A 20,025-nucleotide genomic window follows, 5' to 3' on the forward strand; every position below is an offset into this window, starting at 1 on the left:
CTGTATTCTCATGAGTATACAGGCATTTCCCTTAGGATTTCTCTCAGTCTCCGCTTGTTTCATCTTGCTTGTCAAACGATCTTTTAAGATTAATTTAAAGATTAGTTCAAGTGGAATCTTTTCTCTGTTTCTTGTTTTTTGTATTTTCTTTTATCATTCTTCTTCCAAGCCAAAGTAATCTCTTGCATTGCACTCTTCCTTTATGGTATTTGTTGCTTTGTAGTTTAGCTTGACCCATATTTCCAATTTCCATCCCTTATCCAGTTCACTCTTTGTATTTTACCTGTCCCACTTTAGTTACAGAGCATATGTGTGGTGATGCAGGAAATGAAATTCTTTCTGTAGATTAGAACCAGAAGGCCTGATAAGCCAGTATTCCCTGAATATTGATAGAGGATTTTCACGTTCCAAAAATGAGTTATAGTTATTACCCTGAATCTCACTGATGGAAGTGAGATTTAAACTCTTATTTTTTCCCCTTAAAAAAAGATACTTAAAAATTATACCATATATTAAATTAATGGGCTCTCCTAATTACTGGCTTTCTTAAAGATCCTAAGAGATGAGCAGTACCTTTTAAAGGTAAGTATCTTTTTAATGAATAAAATTGTGCCTGTGTAAGATAATGAATTTCTTCAAATTCTTAATGGCTTAAAGTTTTTCGAGTTATATTTTATATACAATTCAATGTAGAGATTTTAGGTGTATAGTTTGATGAATTTTGAAAACTACATACTCATGTAGCCATTACCCTAATTGAGATTTGATTCTCAAATTTTAAAACTTTCACTTTCTTTTGTAGAAGACAATGAAGAGAAATCTTTGTATTACTATAAAACCTGTTATGTATTGTTTGGTCACTAATTTAAAGATAAATTCAGTTGCTAGTTTATTTCCCATACTTTGTGATATGTTTAAAATCTTATCCCAGCGATCTAACAACTACCTGTAGATGTTACGATTGGGGTTGGGAAGTGTTTTCTCTCACTATCTGTGTCAGATAACCACTGGGGGCTCACCATCTGCATTTGTGTCCACAAGCTTTATCTTCTCTCCTACTACTGTGAATTCACTGTCTGTGTTCTTGCCAAGTGAATTTCTTTACCTCTGTACTTGACCTCATCCCCTATCCCTACTCTAGGGCAGTCCTTTTGCAATTTTCTCTCCTCAGCAACCATATTTTCCCTTTTCTACTGTAACTTGATCGTGTGTTCAAACCTGGCATTATTTTTCTTACCTTTACACACAACAAAAGAACTTCTTGACTCTCCTTCTGCCTTTGGTTATTGCCTCATTCTTCCCTTTGATTAGAAAACAAAAAATCTCAAAAGGACTTGTGTACTGTTTTTCATTTTTTTCTTGATCTCACTTAGGCTTTTGACTTCATTATGCCACCAAAATTATTCTTATTGTGCTTATTAGTGATGGCCATGTGGCTATGCAGTGGTCAGTTCTCAGTCTTCATATTACTTACTAGTGTCATGATATGGTTTAATATATTTTCCTTTTTAAAGCACTTTTTTAAAAGACTTGATCTTTGGGAAACCATGCCCTCCTTATTTTATTTCTACCATATTGGTTGCTGCTTTTCAGTTTCTTTGCTGGTTTCCCCTTTATCTCCTTGAACTACAAATATTAGTCTGTACACTGCTTTGCTTATTTATACTCACCTTCTTGGTTATCTTACCTAATTTTGAGGCTTTTACATACCCTATAACTGAGTCCTGAGCTCTGGCTTCATATATCCAACTGCATCAACATCTCCACTTAGATATCTAGTAGTCATCTTAAATTTAAGGTTTAAAATTGAGTCCTGATTTCCTACTTGACTCAAATCTCTTCTCTCTTGTTTTTGTTTTTTACAATGGAGTTGCTGTTTAAACAGCTGCATTATAACAATCTTTGAGTGGGCCCAAAAATTTGGCATCATCCTTGATGTTTTGTGATCTCATCTGCCATTGTTGATCGTTGCTGGGATTCATTAATTTATTAATGGTTGAAAAATGCCAGTATTTTACTTCTATCCTTTTTTTTCGTTAATTGGAATACCCTTTAAAGAGACATTTTAACACATCAATTATTTGGTTTCCTGTTTGTATAGGAAAGGCGAGAAAAATAATTGATTGATTCCCCGTATTTACACATATTCAAAATAATTAGGTAGTTTCCAAGGATCCTCTAAAGGCGATGAGAGGCATGCTTGTGTGTATGTTTAGTATCATGAACTCAGGATTTTAAATGAGCTTCAGGCTATGTTATTATCTTTGTTGTTGTTTAAATTGCCCCAGTTTTGGCCAGTGGAAACTTACTTAGGCTCGCACCTGGATCCTTCAGGCACAACCTTGCCTTTGATAGGTTTCTTGCTTTCCACAATGACAAAATGTTCCATGTCCAGCTTGTATATTTCTGGCCCCAGAGTTCTGCTTTCTTCAGCTGTTTCTTGAAGGAGCTTTAATTTTGTTTAGTGGGAAACAGTATCTGATAGACCCCAATCCAAGTGCTAGCAGCGCTCCATTAGTCATTGTTTCTATGTCTTCTCAGTGGATGGGGCTAGGAAATATTTTGTTGTTACTTTCTTTCAAAGATAATATACACTATGAATTCAGTCTGATATTTATGATTCAGATTTAGTACTACAGTGTTTTAATTTAACTTTATTGGTCTTAACCCTGTATTTTCCAACAGTCACACTGAAAATTTTGATTCTTAATAATACCAGCATAACTAGTAAGGATAAGAATACTAATGTTAAAACCAGTGGTATAATTACCAAAAACAGTTTTATTCTCTTGGAGTTCTTTTTTTTTTGTTTATAGGACATGTCCCTCTAGGCAAATATGATTAAAATCAGTGAGGATAGTTCCTAACTGTATGGTTATACCACTATCTGGATGATGTAGTTAGGTTCAGTTGTTTTATTTTACTTGTAATTTTAAGGATTACCTTTTAAAATTAATTTTGTTTTATAATTATTGTTTTATACAAATATATATATGGTTCCATAGTCTAATCTATGCAATAAAGTATATGCAAAAAGTATCCTTCTGTCTTTGTCTCATATACTATATTTTCTCCATCCCTTTAAAGATTACCTTTTCCCCCTTTATTTTATGGTTTACTTGTTCTTCAGTTTTTAAAATACAAGCAAAATACTTTTATTCTCTATTTCCTTAGCAGGTTAGCCTTACTTGCTTCAAGTAACAATATACTTTTGATTTGACTTGTTTTCTTAATTTCTGGGTTTCACATGCTAGGAAATATGCTCTCTGAGGGTAGGGATTTTTGTTTCTTTTGTCTTGCTCTATTCCCACTATTGGTCCATAATAGATAGGAAATATTTTCATGAATAATTGCATTGTGCATTCATTGTGTTTTATCTCAATGCAAATTAAAATTTGTTAAAACAGAAGCCATTACTAAATACTCTAAGAGTGACAGGATACCAAAGAGCTCACACTAGTATTGTAAAAGTTTATGTTTTCTATTGTGTAATAATCTTTTCTCGTAACTTGTGAAAAGTTTCTTACGCAAAGTTAGAAAATGTTGTTTGTCAATTAACAATCACTGAATATCTGTTTTTCTCATCAATCACGTGAATAGTATTTTCCCCAACACTGTTAACTCTATGCGTATGTATTCTTATGTACATGGATTTGTGAAGGTGGTTCAATAAAGATTTTAAAATCTAATAGTGCATGGTGAATGTTTAAATGAATGAAGTAAGTTGTTGGGAATAGAGAGTATTTGGGAACTTTTTTGTTTTTAACTTTTAAGTTCAGGAATACATGTGCAGGATGTGCAGATTTGTTACATTGTTAAATGTGTGTCATGGGGGTTTGTTGTACAGATTATTTCATCATCCAGGTATTAAGCCTAATATCCTCTAGTTACTTTTCCTGATCTTCTCCCTCTTTTTACCCCCCACCCTCTGGGAGGCTCCAGTGTGCGTTGTTCCTCTCCATGTGTTCATGTGTTCTCATCATTTAGCTCCCACTTATAAGTGAGAACATGCAGTGTTTGGTTTTCTGTTCCTGTGTTAGTTTGCTAAGGATGGTGGCTTCCAGTTTCATCCATGTCCCTGCAAAAGACATGATCTTGTTCTTTTTATGGCTGCATAGTATTCCATGGTGTAAATGTACCACATTTTATTTATCCAGTCTATCATTGATGCGCATTTAGGTTGATTCCATGTCTTTACTATTGTGAATTGTACTGCAGTGAACATACATAGGCATGTGTCTTTATAATGATAGATATGATTTATATTCCTTTGGGTATGTACCCAGTAATGAGATACACTAGTTTGAATGGTATTTCTGCCTCTAGGTCTTTGAGGAATGGCCACACTGTCCTCCACAATGGTTGGACTAATTTACACTCCCATCAACAGTGTAAAAGTGTTCCTTTTTCTCTGCAACCTCTCCAGCATCTGCTATTTTTTGACTTTTAATAATGGCCATTCTGACTGGTGTGAGATGGTATCTCATTGTGGTTTTGATTTGCATTTCTCTTATGAACAGTGATGTTGAGCTTTTTTCATACGCTCGTTGGACATAATTTATGACTTATTTTGAGAAGTGTCTGTTCATGTCCTTTGCCCACTTTTTAATGGGGTTGTTTGTTTTTTTCTTGTAAATTTAAGTTGTATTTGGGAACTTTTCGTACTTTCCACTCAATGTTGCTGTGAACTTAACAGGCCTGTGAACCTAAAACTGCTCTAGAAAATAAAGTCTCTGAATCCGTGGCATGTTTACAACATTATAGTGATGTCGGTTACATTTGTGCTATGTGCCTTATACGTAAAATTGTTGCATTTGTATATGATGTCATTAATGTTAGTTGGACATGCAAAATCACTATTTTCTTCTGTGAGTATTAACGTGAAAAAAGTAAATGGAATATTCCAGAAACAGAACTGTCTATGTTTATGGTTAGCTTGAACTGTGGGAAAATATTGATGTCCTACCATGTTTCAGTTGTATAAAGATAGCATTGCAGGTTGTTGGGAATATTAAAGTTATTTCAATAAGTAATGCCTGAGTCATGAGTTAAGATTCAGAGAATGAAACTCAGTTCTGACCTTTCACCTTATATCAAAAATAAACTAGATATATTAAAAAATTGATAAATGTGAAACTGTACCAAAATTAGAAGAAAATATAGGTGATTATTTAATAGAACTTATTGGAACCTCTGATAAGAACCTGTCAGTTCCCTTAATGTAGTCATATCAAACCTTGATTCTTTAAGATTAGTAATGGAGGAAGAATCTGATGAGAGGAACTGCTCAAGTCATAGCTTTTTGATTCTTACTTCCAGGTATCTTTCTTCTCTGTGTGAGGGGCCTCACTATTTGCTGCTGCAGTTGCCTCACTAGTGTGTGTGTGTGTGTGTGTGTGTGTGTATGCGCATATGCATGCACATGCTCCTGTGTGCTTGCATTTCCGTGCACTCTTTTTTTCTGATTTTCCGATGTCATATCCCTTTCCTTTTGCTTCCTACAAAGTTGAAACAAATTTTGGATGGCTTTATATCCCTTAATCTTTAGAAAAAGGGTGCATAGACTTAAAAACATGCAGTTGGATAATCTGGTTTATCACATTAGTTTACCAGTTTGGTTTTGTGGTTTCTTATAATTCTCTGTCTATTGCATTGTTTCCCTGTGTCAAAAACCATCTTTGCTTATTACTGGTCATTAAATGATTCCAGATCCTGTACACTAGACCTAAGAGATGGGGACTAGCAAGCTAGAGTTTTATTTGACTATGTTTTAGGATGATTTTGGCTGCAAGTAATAGAATACCTGAATTCAAGTGGCTTGAACAATAGGAGTTTAATATTTGAAAATGCATTATCATAAGTCAGGGGCTAAATGGTTTTAAGGTTCGTACACAGGCTCAATGATGTGTAGGTCTCTGTGTTAGCTTTTCTTTCATTGGCTTTCTACTCATGGTTGGACGTGGCTGCAGTAGCTCCAAGTGTTGTATTGTCCCATGATAGCATCAGAATTTAGGAGATTGGAGGGATGCTGTTCTTCTTTCATCTCTGTCTCTCTTTCTCTGTTTTATTAGAGAGGACGCTGACAGATTCCCATATGTAAAATAAGTATGGAATAAACGTTTTACATGAGAAATACAAATAGTTAATATGAGTTTGAGAATTTATAATCTTAAAATTATAATAAATTCACATCAAAACATATTACATTTTATTTTTCAAATGATACAAATATATATATATATATATATGATAAAGCTTGTGAAAATATCTTGATTTAGGTACTCATAATACCGGTGTAGGGAGGGGGTGAAATTGGCTGGGCCAGGGCTCTCTTTGCTGATTATCTGCAGTCAGAGTTGTGGGACTTGGAGGAGGGGACTGAGGCCACAGCCGCATCTTGATCAGGCTTTCTCCAGCCCTCCATCAGCCTCACCAGATCTCCATTCTTTGCTATGAGGGCCAACACGTAAGACCCCATCCCTGCTTGCCAGCCCTAGACCTGTTGGAGCATAAAGCCCTTCCTCCCCAGGTCTGAGTATGTGGAGCTCTGCTTTGGCACTGCCCCACAGAAGCCACAGCCTCTTTATTCTGTTTCTGTTGTTTTGTTTTTAACAACTATACTTTGCACACATGAAAAAAAAATAAATAAAAGTTGTTCCAGAAGGCAACTTGACTCTGTGTATCAAAAGCCTTATAATCGTATGTCTGTCTCTTTCTAAGAACCTATCCAAAGGAAATCATCAGAAGTTGACAAAAATATATATACGGGGATCTTTCTTTATAATCAGGAAAATTTTTATATGCTCTAAACATTCCATAATAGGGATGTTGTAGGTGAAACAAATTCCATTCTAATTTACAAAAGCAAAATGGAAATGTATTGGGTCACATAGCTGAACAATCTAGAATTGTTCAGGTATGATTGGATTCTTGTGCTTGAATACCTGTCATCAAAATTCTGCCACTTTCTCTCAGCTTTGCTTTCTTTATTGGCCATATTCTCAGGTTCGTTCTCCCTGTGTGTCTCTCAACAGCTCTAGGTCAAATCCTGCTAGTTTTCTGTGGCCACAGCAGAGAGAGCTTATTTTTTCCAGGTGTTCCAATGAAAGTGCTAAGTGGGATTCATATTGGTTCTAATTGTTTTGACATGGTCACATGCCTACCTCCAGCCCTTCCCTGTGGCCACAGGAATAGGGATAGTCTTATTGGCTAGGCTTCCTCAATTCAAACATACATCTCCACAGAGGGGAGGAACTGGGAGACTGTGACATGATTGCGAAAAGAAGTAGTGTTCAAAATGATGGCCTTGTAATTTGGCCAGGCGCAGTGGCTTACGCCTGAAATCCTGGTATTTTTTGGGAGACTGAGTTGGGAGGATTGCTTGAACCCAAGAGTTCGAGACCAGCCTAGGCAACATAGTGAGACGTTGTCTCTATAAAAAATTTTTTTTAACCCCTCCTGAAAACTTCATTTATTAAGGCAGTTTATTTTAGAATGTTTTCCACTAAAATTGCTTAAAATTAGAATGTTTTAGTGCTAAAGAGGCAGTCTTCAGTATTCTGGAAATGCCTTCATTTTCTGACGTTGTGGGATACATTACATATTACTAATTCTATAGTTTTTTTTTTTTAAAGAAAATTGTAATTAATATTGCAGTGAACATTACTAGTCTTGGGATTATTGGATAACAAAGGGCTAGTGACTTCTCAGAAACCAAGTCTTTGGTTGATAGAAGATACTTGTTAGCTTCCTTGAGAAGTAAAAATGAGGAGAATTACAGAAAAATGAATGTTCAGTGGCGAAGATAGATAAGGCACACCCTAGTGAACTGACACAGTACATACAATGTATTCATTTTGTTTCTTTGTAGAAGATTATTTTTTCTTCAGTCTTAATCTTCCAATGTCACTTTTTACGGATTTAGGATAGAATTGCTTTTCTTTTTGTTTAGATAGTCTCTTATTTTTCCTTATCAATCCTATTACACAGTAAGTCTTGACAAATTAATTTTGATACATTATATTTTGAATTTTATTAATATTATCCATATTTATAGTCAGAGTTATTCTCTGAATGCTGAGTGCCACAAAGCTTTCTCATGATTATCAGTGTCTGTGTTCATTCAAAATATTTCTAAAAGTGGCAACTCCAGAATTTACTTTGGTATAATCTATCTTACAGTCTAAATTATTGACCTTTATTCTGTCTCACAGCCCTGTATGTATTTTAACATAGTTAAGTAGTAAAATTATTTTATTGGTGACTAAATGAACTGTATAACTCATCATTAAAATGATAAGTACTAATGTAAAGTTTCTTTTTCGATGAAAACTATGTGTGGTTTATTATATTTATGTATAATGAAATAAAGGCCCTGTAGTGGTTATGAAATTGGTATCCAGCTTCTCTTTCCAAAGAAAGTGGTAGTAACCTCTAATCTGTGCTTTAGGAACAGCTGTGATACAGTTTTAGGTCTGCTTCCTGTGTCTCACTCTGAAATGCCTCCGTCTTGCTTCAGGGTCTTTATTGTTGAGCTTGTGTATGTGTGTGTTAACTTAAGCAGGTGCTCACAGTTTAATGTGTAAATATTGTATTTCCTCCTTGGCTCCTCCTCTTATCTTCCTGATGGCCCATCCCATCCCCCGTTCATTATCGGTGTTACTGCTTGTGATTTTTTCCCCCATAGCATTCTTTATGTTCATAAAATCATATGTAAACATATACATACGTTTTTTAAAATTTTGCTTTATAAAAATATTAATCAAATTGAATACTTAATATGTTTTGATGAAGAATATTTCTAAATTGCATTTTATAAATACAATATAGCTTTGTTTTAAGTGCTTATAGGTACTCACTAAACAGTGAAAGTAAGCGTAATACACAGTATTCTCAGTGATGGATACTAGAAATAATTACTTGACCCTCCGTATAACACATAATCTTACCTGCAATATATTTCCGCTGCTAGTGCTTTACAACTTAATTAGAGCTCTAGTATCAACAAGAACCAGTGACAGCTATTTCATGTTTTAAGTATTCAGACTAATTGTAGTCTTTACGTTTTTATGACATGAAACAGCTTTCAGTTGATTCTGTTGAAATTAAAAGCTTCTTAAATATATAATTTTTGTCTTACTGGTATTCTCTTATCTACAAAAACTGCATACCTATGGTACAATCTACACACTCCTGTTCTAGATAGAAATTTTGATTTCTCTCTTAAACCATGAATTCAGATCAGAAGAAGCATTATGGCTTGAATGTGTTCCCCAAAATTTATGTGTTGGAAGCTTAATCCACAATGCAACAGTGTTGGGTGGTGGGGACTCATAGGAGGTGCTTAGACTATGAGGGGATTAGTGCCACTATAAAAAGGGCCTGTGGGAGTGGGTGCTCTCTTATGCCTTTTAGCCTTCTGCTATATGAGGATGTAGTAAGAAGGCACTCACCAGATGATGCTGGTGCCTTGATTTGGACTTCCCAGCCTCCAGAACTGTGAGAAAAATAAACTTATGTTCTTTATAAATAATCAGCCAGTCTCAGTTATTCTGTTATAGCAGCACTAAATGGACTAAGACAAGCTGTTCTTTTGATAGAATGCCTCCTCTGGTGTTACCCTATGACTCTGGGATGCTTGATCCAGTTCTGTGTTGTTCTTTGGAGTTATCAAGCAGCGCCTTGGTGGATCCAAGTAACATTAGGCTAGAAGTTAAGAGAGAGTATGAAAATGTACATTAAAAGCTTTTATAGGTTTGTTGTTGTTTTTTTTTTTAATGTATCAGATCAGCCATCATAGCTTCTAATCAGCATGAAAAAAATTCCAGAGTGATCAAACTCAACTGATGTAATTTTATTAAATTATCAGATAGCTATATTGTAAGCTTTTCTTTTTTATTAAGGGTAAACGGATATATCTGCTTTTACGTTTTGCCCTGATGGTGTCGTAATTTGTCAAATGTTTCTTACTGGTGGGCAGTCTGAATAGTCATAAAATTTTTATTCATAATATTGCAGTGAGAACTCTTGAACTTTTTATACAGTTATGTGAGCATTACTATAGAATAAATTCTGAAAAGTAGAAATTCTTGGTTAAAGGCAATGAGCATTTAACATTTTAATTGATATTGCTAAAATTTGCCCCCCACAAAGGTTACACTAGTTTGTACTCCCACAGATGTATGAATGTGCCATTTCCCACACAAAGTCCCGTCTTTTCAACTCAGGGAAACTGCCTGGCACTGTTGGGTTCCCTCTTCTTGCACCTTTTCCTAGAAATTCTCTCCAGGAACTCATTTGGGTCAGTCATACAGCACAGTTATTTGTTTCTAGTCTCTCAGGGATCACTGTTCTTTGTTGCCTTGTGTTCAGTGTCTTGAAAACTATTGTTTGTATATTGTGTCTGTTTTTTAGTTGTTTTTTGAGGGCCTGGAGGTATGGTAAATCTGGCCCCTGTAACCTCGTCTTTGCTGGAAATGCAAATTCTGACTTACTAAATTTTAGCAAATACAGAAGGAGATTTTTTTCATTCGTTAAATCTGAAATGCTTACCCCTACTTAAAGTGAATATTAACATGAATATTAACATTAATTCCAAATGACTTGCTATATATATTATTGATGTAATGGTGATTGGATATAATGTTAACTTATGTGATTGTGTGAGGATTGATCATGTCTAAGTAATGGATGGCAAGAAACACTCAAGTGGATATTTAGGTATGCAGAGTTCTGGCATCAGAGGCCAAAGCCTAATGGTAGATTTTGGCTGGGTCATGGAGGGAGGCGAAAGGACTTCTTACATGACGGCGGCAAGAGAAAATGAGGAAGATGCAAAAGCAGAAACCCCTGATAAGACCAAGACCATCAGATCTTGTGAGACTTACTACCACGAGAACAGTATGGGGGAAACTGCCCCATGATTCCAATTATCTCCCACCGGGTCCCTCCCACAACAGGTGGGAATTACGGGAGTACATTTCAAAATGAGATTTGGGTGGGGACACATCCAAACCATATCAGAGGATAAGATCAAGGTTATTAAAACAAGGAATGTCTTAGTAGTAACCTCTATCTGTATACAAATTACAGTGTCTTGGGTTGTGAGTCTCAATCAAGATTTGGTATTGCTGTTCTTTGTAGATTTAATTCTTAGATCAGTGATTATTAGCTGGTGTTTGTAGTACCTCACACTGTCTTCATTCATGTCCGGGAAATCATACAGAATATGCAAATCAAGGTAAAAATTCAACTCATTATTTTGAAAAATAAGTGATTTACAATAAAATTAAAATAGTTGACATTGAGTGTCGACTAATGTACCAAACACTTTTTTTTTGCACTTCATGTAAAATAAAGAACTTAATCCTCATAACCCTTTGAAGGTGACCATTTTGCAGGTGAGAATACTAAAGCACAGAGAGTCAAGTAACTTACTACAGTCATAAAACAAAAAGGAGATTTGGGATATCTGTGTAGTCTAGACCAAGTCTGTGCTCTCAAACACTGTACTGTTTGATATAACAATTTTAAGATGAAGAGAGAAACATGGGCAGTTCATGCTTTATTAACATGTTATCACATCTAAGAGTTTAGGAATCCGTGCATTTTTACAGAACATCCAGGTGAGCATGGTGGTGAAGAACTTAGACTTTAGAATTCTTTAAAACTTACTTCCAGAATTGGGTCTCCTTTTAAATAGCTCTATGAAATAGAATACATTGCTGACTCTCTCTTAGCCTTAGTTTTTTCATCTTTAAAAGTGGCAATAGGCCGGGCATGGTGGTTCATGCCTGTAATCCCAGCACTTTGGGAGGCCGAGGCAGGCAGATCACAAGGTCAGGAGATCGAGACCATCCTGGCTAACACGGTGAAATCCCTTCTCTACTAAAAAAAAAAAACATATACAAAAAATAGCTGGGTGTGGTGGCATGCCACTTGTAATCCCAGCTACTCGGGAGGCTGAGGCAGGAGAATGGCCCTGAACCCAGGAGGCGGAGCTTGCAGTGGAGCCCCAAGATTGCACCACTGTAACTCCAGCCCTGGGCGACGCAGTGAGACTGTCTCAAAAAAAAAATAAAAAAAAAAAAAAAAAGTGGGAATAATAGTGGTACTTTTCTTGTGGATTTTTTCCACTGAGACATTATACTAAGCTATTTTAGTAGTATTTTCAAGACCTTGCAATTGTTTATGAAGAACCCATCTGTTTTAACTGACTCACATATCAGACCTTGGACATTGTATTGTTTTGATGACAGATGTCATTTGGGAAAGTCTGCTTACATTGTCAGTAAAGAAACTGGTTTTCTGCTCCATCCCTGTTATGCAGTTTGTTTCAGGATATCTGAAATGGGTGTATTGGGCAAACTTACATAAATGTCTGTTAATCCCCAAAACATGTATTACACCTTCCAGTATAATCAGGGTGGTGCTCATTTATTCATGTTTTAAACTTTGACAGTAACTCAACACCAACATATAAAAACCACTCAAAATATTTTTGTCTAACACTTGCATACACTGTGTATGCATTTTACCTTATATAGTAGGCAATTTTATTTTCCTTATTCTACAGAAGAGAAAAATGGGACTAATGAGCAGTTAAGTGCTTGCAACTATCTTATAGTAAGTAGTGGAGTCAAGTTTTGAGTATATGTCAGACTCGAGTCTGCATGCCTGACTATGATGATAAATCACCTCTCCTGAGTATTGAGGTCTTAAAATTATATATTTAAAAATAGAAGGGGAAACAGACTTACATCATGGAAATCAGGATAAAAATTGTGCCAAACAGGCCTCCCGAGGAATTAAAAGTAGAAAGTCACCAAGAACGGAGGCAGTTCTTTGTGCTGTGTCTTTCCCTGTGGTCACCTCTGTTCTCTTTCGTTATTTTCTCTTTCTGCATATTTATTGGCTTCCTCTGTTTGCCTTACCACCTAGCCCATCTTGACTACTCATAAAATGGTACATTCAACATCAGTGTGTTTATCACCCTAAAAAGTCCAGAGCTGTGGCCAAGTCGTCCAGTTTTTCATAATCTCAGTATAATTTCCTGTGAGGAGAATCCTGCCATCCTGGCATAGGCTCAGGGTTGTTCTCCTGTAGGTGAGGTGTCTGTCTATCCTTTGATCAGATAGCTGTGGCTGTGGATGATAGATTGAGAGGGGGTAACTACACACACACAGGGATGTACACTAATGCTGGTATTTGTGTGGGAAAAGGGTATGGCCTGAATAGAGCCCCAGAATGTACCTATAATAACATATATCAGATTTTATTAAAGTGCTGTCATAAAAATAACAGCACAAATACAACATTGAAGTTACAGGTGTGAGAAACTGAAATCAGTTTATTATGTGAAAACTAACTTCCCCAAACTGGATATGTAAAGCATTACTTTCAGTGGTACTAGAAGAGTTTATTTAAAAGAATCGTGTGAGTGAATCTTTTAAAAAGAACATTTGTCATTTATTTGCTGAGCACTCCCTTATGTACCTTGTCAATTTAGGATTCCCTATAGTAGGTTTGCATGTAATTGGATGTATTTACCAGGGAACGCTACATTATTTGCCATACATTATTTGAAGACTCACTTCGTTGAATTTCACATCCTATTTTCAGATTTCTCAATTCATGAATTGCAAATAAGAAGTATTTGCCTTTTGACAAATGAATACAAAGAAGGAGTATTTGTCTTGTGTATGCATTTTCAGTTATTGGTGACTGTTTTAAAATTTCTCTAGTTACCCTACTTCATTGCTAAAATGAGGAGGAATTTTTAAGAAAATTTTGGAAAAGTCTGAGCAGTCAGAATTATATGTTTTTTTCTTCTTTAGGATATTGGGAAAAGGTTCCATAGAACGTGATGATTTTTAATGTGTTTGGTTCATTTAAACATTTTCCGAACAAAAATATTTCTAATTATACTGGTTTCTAGTCACATTCTGTGATCAGCATGTTGAAGATCTGTAAGATACAGAATATACTTTTATTTCATGTGGTTTGTTACGAGTTATTGTGATATCCTGGAGTCATACTTCTCGTTTTAAAACAGAAGTAGTTTTAGATGGTAATTCCAGGGAAAATACAATTCATTGTGTTTATTTAATTTTCACCCAACTTTCTTAGGAATAGATAGTTCTTTTATACCAGATGAGCTATAAGTATCTTCAAAAGCATAAAAAACTTTAAAAAATCTTTTATTTTGTTAAGTATGTTTGGCATATATCCATAAACTCATTCCGGCTTTTCTAAAATAGTTACATGGCTAGAATGCCACATCTAGTCATGTGGAAATTTGCTTATTTTCTGAAATATATTGATCCTGAAATCACAGAACTTCACATTTAGATTGTTTGTGTTCGTGTAGTGAGGATACTTTTTTTTGGACATTGTCTTTAATATATATTACATAAATGAAACAGTTGCCATTTGTTCCAACTGATTGGACCATTTCCAAGACAGATTTCCTCCCTGCTCAGTCCATTATTACCATTTTCAGTCTAGAATTTCTTTCCAGCTCTTGGACCTTTTCCAAGATAGAGACAATTTCTGAGCATCTCTTTGGTAGTGATTTTTCCAAGTGTCGCTACTGGATTTTGAAGGTGTCAGTCAAGAAGAGTTGGATGACAGGAGGACTTGGAGCAATCAGGCAGCCCCCTTAAATATAACTTAAGGCAGCATTTAGTATAAAGGAATAAGGCACTATTTAAAGAAGACGACAGATTACATAGGTTTTTCAGATTAATACTTTTCAAACTTTTGATGATGAGGGACCAGATTTTTAATTTCCAGTATATATGTACAGGGTGGACAAGGTGAGCATATTTATCACATGCTTGACCCAGATGCTGTGAAAGTGTTTTCTGATTGCCATAATGCTGACACTACTCTGCTGACCACATGTTCAACAGTGTTGTTGATCCTAGAACATTATTTCTTTATTTTGCTGCCAGGGTTGCTGAGCCTCAGAAAAGTTAAATGATCTGCTCAATATTATACAGCTGTTAAAATTTTCTTTTTCAGTTTCAGTAGAGAGCATCTCTACTCAGGCAGAATTTGGTCTTTTGTCTGAAGGTGATGTTCATTGCTAGTGTAAAAGTCAGAAAAATATGCCTCTGGCATTTTTAACTGTGGGAAATTTTCAATTTCTGCATTGTGGACTTCTGAAATATTTTACATGATCTTACAGTTTTGGAACAATAGAAAACAAAAAAGATACCACGTAAAATAATGAAACAAGAAAATCAGAAATATTGAGGTAGAAAATCATAAACAATTTAAAACTATTAGTTTCACATAATTAGAGTAATGGGTACATATAAGGAAAGTATCAAGAGATAAGGCCTAAAAGATTCTCAGAGATAAGATTAATAAGTGGTATTAAATCATAAAAGGAGTTTGCTTTTATTGTTAGACAATGGGAAACGGTTAAAAAAGTAATATAGAACAGATTAGTTTTTAGCAAAGATAATTTTAATGCTTTCTATATATTTTTTTTAAGAGACAGGTTCTTGCCTTGTTGCCCAGGTTGGAGTGCAGTGGTGCAAACATAGCTCACTGCAGCCTCAAATTCCTGGGTTCAAGCAATTCTCCTGCCTCAGCCTATCTCTCTATATATTTTAAAGTAAGACTAATAGAAGGTATACTTCAGTTTTGTAAAGTATGCTTTAGCTCTAAACACCATAATCAAATGCTTTTGAATTAAAAGTAGTAGCTTAAAAAAGGCAGGAGAACATAGAAATATGATGCAGTAATTGAGAAGATTGTTCTGTTTTCAAACATCCCTGTCACCAAGTATTTGGTAAAAATGAATGCAGTGATATTGAGGCAGTATATTATGCTGTTGAATATAACCAAATGGCTTGCGTTGGACTCTCAGCTCTGATATTCGTTATTTTTTCAATCTTGGGCAAATTGCTTAGCCTCTTTGGGCCTTGGTTTCTCATCTGTAGAATGAAGAAAAATAATACTTTTCCTTATAGGACTGTCGTAAAGTTAAATGACTTCCTCTGTATAGACAGATATACAGTGGTCCCTTGGTGTCTGTGGGGGATTAGTTTCAGGACTCCCTCTTACCCGTGGATACCAAAATCCATGGATACTTAAATCCTTATATAAAATGTTACAGTATTTGGATATAACCTACAGATATCCTCCCATATACTTTAAATTGTCTCTAGATTACTTATAGTACTTAATACAGTGTAAATGCTATGTAAATAGTTGTTGTATTATATTGTTTAGGGAATAATGATTTTTAAAACTCTGTACATGTTCAATACAGACACAGCCATCTGTTTTCTCCCCTAATATTCTCAATTCCACGAATGCTGAACCCACAGATATGGAGGGGGTGACTGTATACACCTATTTGTTATATAACTTAGAATAATATCTGGTAAATAATAAACATTGAATTAAGTACTTTTACTGCTGCTGCTGGTGGTGGTAGTGTTATGATTAGTAGCAGAAGACATTTCATTAAATACATTTTACAAACATGTAAGAATAATATGACTATAATACCAAAAAATTTACCAGTTACTGTTTGAAAATAGCCACCCACTGGATATCAGATTTTATTTTTTTCTCCAGTTATCAAGACTAAGGTAGTGAATTTATATTTATCTTAGTGTTTTCTCTTCTATAGTTCATCAGAGAAGATATGAAATATAAAGATGCTACTAATAAACACAGCCATCTGCACAGAGAAGATAAACATATAACAATTGAGGATTTATGGAAACGATGGAAAACATCAGAAGGTAAGACTGCCTTCGTGACCTGGCTCCCTCCCCTTCTGCACATCTAGCCTGCTTAGTTGTTGTTAACTCACTTATGCGTATGTTTTTACCAAAAAAATCAAAATAACATTTTGGTGAGGATATTTAAATTTTAGTAAATAGTAATAAGTTTCGGCCTTCTATGTTAAGAGATGACGTGTTTATCTTTCTGAGAGTCATTACAGCATCAGTTGTCTCATATAATTATAGTGAAGTAGAAGTAAGATAATGCATTCTGAGAACCTAAAGTTGTAAATGCGTTATTCTCAGCTGGATTACATGACATATCTGTATAAAAGTTTAGCAAATAAAGCATTACGAAACAGCAAAGTTTGGTCTTTAGTTGGAGGAATAGTTCCTAATGTTTTAGGGATGTATTGTACGTTCAAGCTTTTTCTTAAGTAAATCCTTACGACGGTCTCATAATAGTGCATGATGAAAGATTGGGGAATAATTTGGTAGTGTATTCCCTTTTCTACTTGAAGTCTCAAGCTTTATTATGACAGGTAATTGTTATACAAGAAAAGTCTGTGATCTAAAAAATCATCAGACTGGGTTCCTTGAGATAACGGTAGGAGGTTATCTTGAAAATAAAACAAAAAAATTTACAAGTCGGCGCGTAAGCTTACACTTTTTTTTTTCAGTAACTCAACTTCCTTCTTTCTAATACTTCTGTTCTTTCATGAAAGTCAGCAATTATATTGTAAGCATATATTTTTCTCTGAATAATTAAATTAAAGGGACAGATTACCAATTAAGAGTGTAAAGAAATAATAAAGTTTACTTGAGTCATTATAACATTTAAAAGTGGGAAAATGAAACTGTCCCACCAATGCTCAGTATTTTTCTTAGTACAGAAGATGGTAGATAGCTTGCTTACATGTTTTTCTGTTGAAATATACTTGGGTTGGGGAAGAAAGAAGAAAACAATATGGACTTAAAAGAAAATATATAGACTTTTAAAAAACCTCTCCATTTCTCTTCCTACACCATTTAAAAATAACATGAGCTTGGATAGGAATAGGAATAAACAAATACCAGTTTCATGAAGAAAAGTGAAAATGGTGGGGAACTCAGCAACAAACTTACCTTATTGACATGATATGGCTCAGCAATCCATAGATACTAAGAAGGGAGGTGGAGATCCATTACAGAGTCTATTGCTATTAGTAATTTTTTAAGAATTAAAATATGTAATACATTGATTGGAATCCACTTGACTATGTTTGAATGAAGAAAAAAAAATATTTGACCACTTAGCTCTTGTACTACCTTTGTTCAGCCACCATCATATCTTGCCTGGGTAATTGTGGCAGCCTAATTCATCTCCCTGTGTTTGTGCTCTGCTGTAGTCTCTTCTTCACCTAGCAGAGTACTCTAAAATGTAAATTAGATCTGCCCATTACTCTGTAGTAGCTCAGAGTAATAGTCCAAATCTTTACAAAGACTTGTAAGCCTCTACATGTTCTGCCTTCTACTTCCACCTCTCTCTCATCTCTTACCTCTTCTATTCCATCCATCTCTCTTGCTCACTGTGCTCCATTCATTCTGGACCTGTTGCTATTCCACAAATGCAGGAATGCACACTTCCTCATGGCTAATTCCATCACCTCCTTTGTTAAAGTCTTTATCAAGGGCTATGCTCTCAGTGAAACCTCTCTGGCCACCCTGTTTAACATTGCTAACCTCCCCTTTTACTCATTTTTCTTTTTTTTCTGGTACTCTTGATCTTTCTTACTCAGCTTCACGCTTTCCTTTTCCCCTATCATGTATCACCTTCTAAGATACTATATAATTGGGTTATTCATTATATATATATCTCCCTTCTCTCTCTGCCTCACCCCCAAAAATGTAAGTCTTATAGAGCAGGGGAACTTTGTGTGTTTTGTTTATTAATGTATCCTAAATAAAGAGGACTCTATTCTTAAACTCCTTTTTGTTTTCCCACCCTAGTGACTTTGGTGAGATCTTTTGTGATCTATGAGAATGTTTGTTTGCTTGTTTTTTTTACTTTTTATTTTTTATTTTAAGCTAAGGCCTTTCCAAGCTGAATGACCTCTTAAACCTTTTTCCCTAGGCTTTCACCTTAATCTGAGATCTGACCATTATGATAATGAGGGATTTCCCCAGTTTAAACAGTTGGCCTAAGTTATCTCCTCTCTGCTTCCTTTTCTCTAAGCCCCAGTTGGCTATATAACCTTACAGAGCCTGGGAGAAGTAGTCTCAGGACTCCTACTAATGCAGCTGTATGGGATGAAAGAGAGAGGAATCAAATGATAATAAACTTTCACTAGAAGCTTTATAATGACCTAGTTGATTTTTCTCAACCCATATCAGACTCTATTTATTAAAGGGGTCATGTAAGGGTTGGGCATTGTTGCTATAGCACTGATTTTTGAAACACTCAGGCTCCAGGAGGAGTCCCAGGGACAGGGCATGTTGAGTGTGCAGGGCTCTGCTTTTATCTGTTATATTTCGTTTCTGTTTAAAATTTATCTTGAGAAACAAAAGTAGTTCTTCTGAAAAGTTTGAAAACTGCTGAAGTAGAGATTAGAACGTACCCCTAACAATAACAGGTAATTCAAGGTTGTTTACTTGAATATATACAGAAACATGTGGGTGTGTATGTATATAACACACTTACATACACACACGGCAAATATATGCATTCATTCTTTGCTCATCATTGTCGTGTCTCCCGTGCCTAGCCGCAGTGCATTCACTTAGTATTCAATAGTGAATATTCACTTTGATATTCAGTAAATCATTGTTGAATGAATGAAAGTGTAATGCCTGATAAGTATTGGATGCTCAGTAATTCAGTTGGTCAAATGTTTTGAGTACAGGCGTTTCTGTTGTAAGACATTACATGCATTTCTTAAAAATTTTTGTTTTTTAAAATTATGAACTTAAAATGACAGTTTAGGGGAAAATGGGACTGAAGGAGACTATTCAGAACCTTATTAGCCATAGCATTAACAGTAGTAATAAAAATACTAGTACAGGCCAGGTGCAGTGGCTCATGCCTGTAATCCCAGCACTTTGGGAGGCCGAGGCGAGCAGATCACCTGAGGTCAGGAAATCAAGACCAGCCTGGCCAACGTGGCAAAACCCTGTCTCTACTAAAAATACAAAAATTAACCAGACTTGGTGGCACGCTCCTGTAATCCCAGCTGCTAGGGAGGCTGAGGCAGCAGAATCACTTGAACTCGGGAGTGCGCTACTACACTCCATCTCAAAA

The 20,025-nt window shown here is 35.4% G+C and overlaps 1 protein-coding gene across 1 annotated transcript in view; it reads left to right on the forward strand.

Moving 5' to 3' along the window:
* STIM2 (stromal interaction molecule 2) overlaps positions 1-20,025 on the forward strand; it is a 166,746-nt gene that overhangs the window by 76,174 nt on the left and 70,547 nt on the right. The window contains 1 exon segment of the mRNA XM_017851957.1: positions 16,652-16,766. Within this exon segment, the coding sequence (XP_017707446.1) occupies positions 16,652-16,766 (115 nt within the window).

Source organism: Rhinopithecus bieti, unplaced genomic scaffold, assembly GCF_001698545.2.
Source record: "Rhinopithecus bieti isolate Rb0 unplaced genomic scaffold, ASM169854v2 scaffold_2294, whole genome shotgun sequence".
NCBI classification, from domain to species: domain Eukaryota; kingdom Metazoa; phylum Chordata; class Mammalia; order Primates; family Cercopithecidae; genus Rhinopithecus; species Rhinopithecus bieti.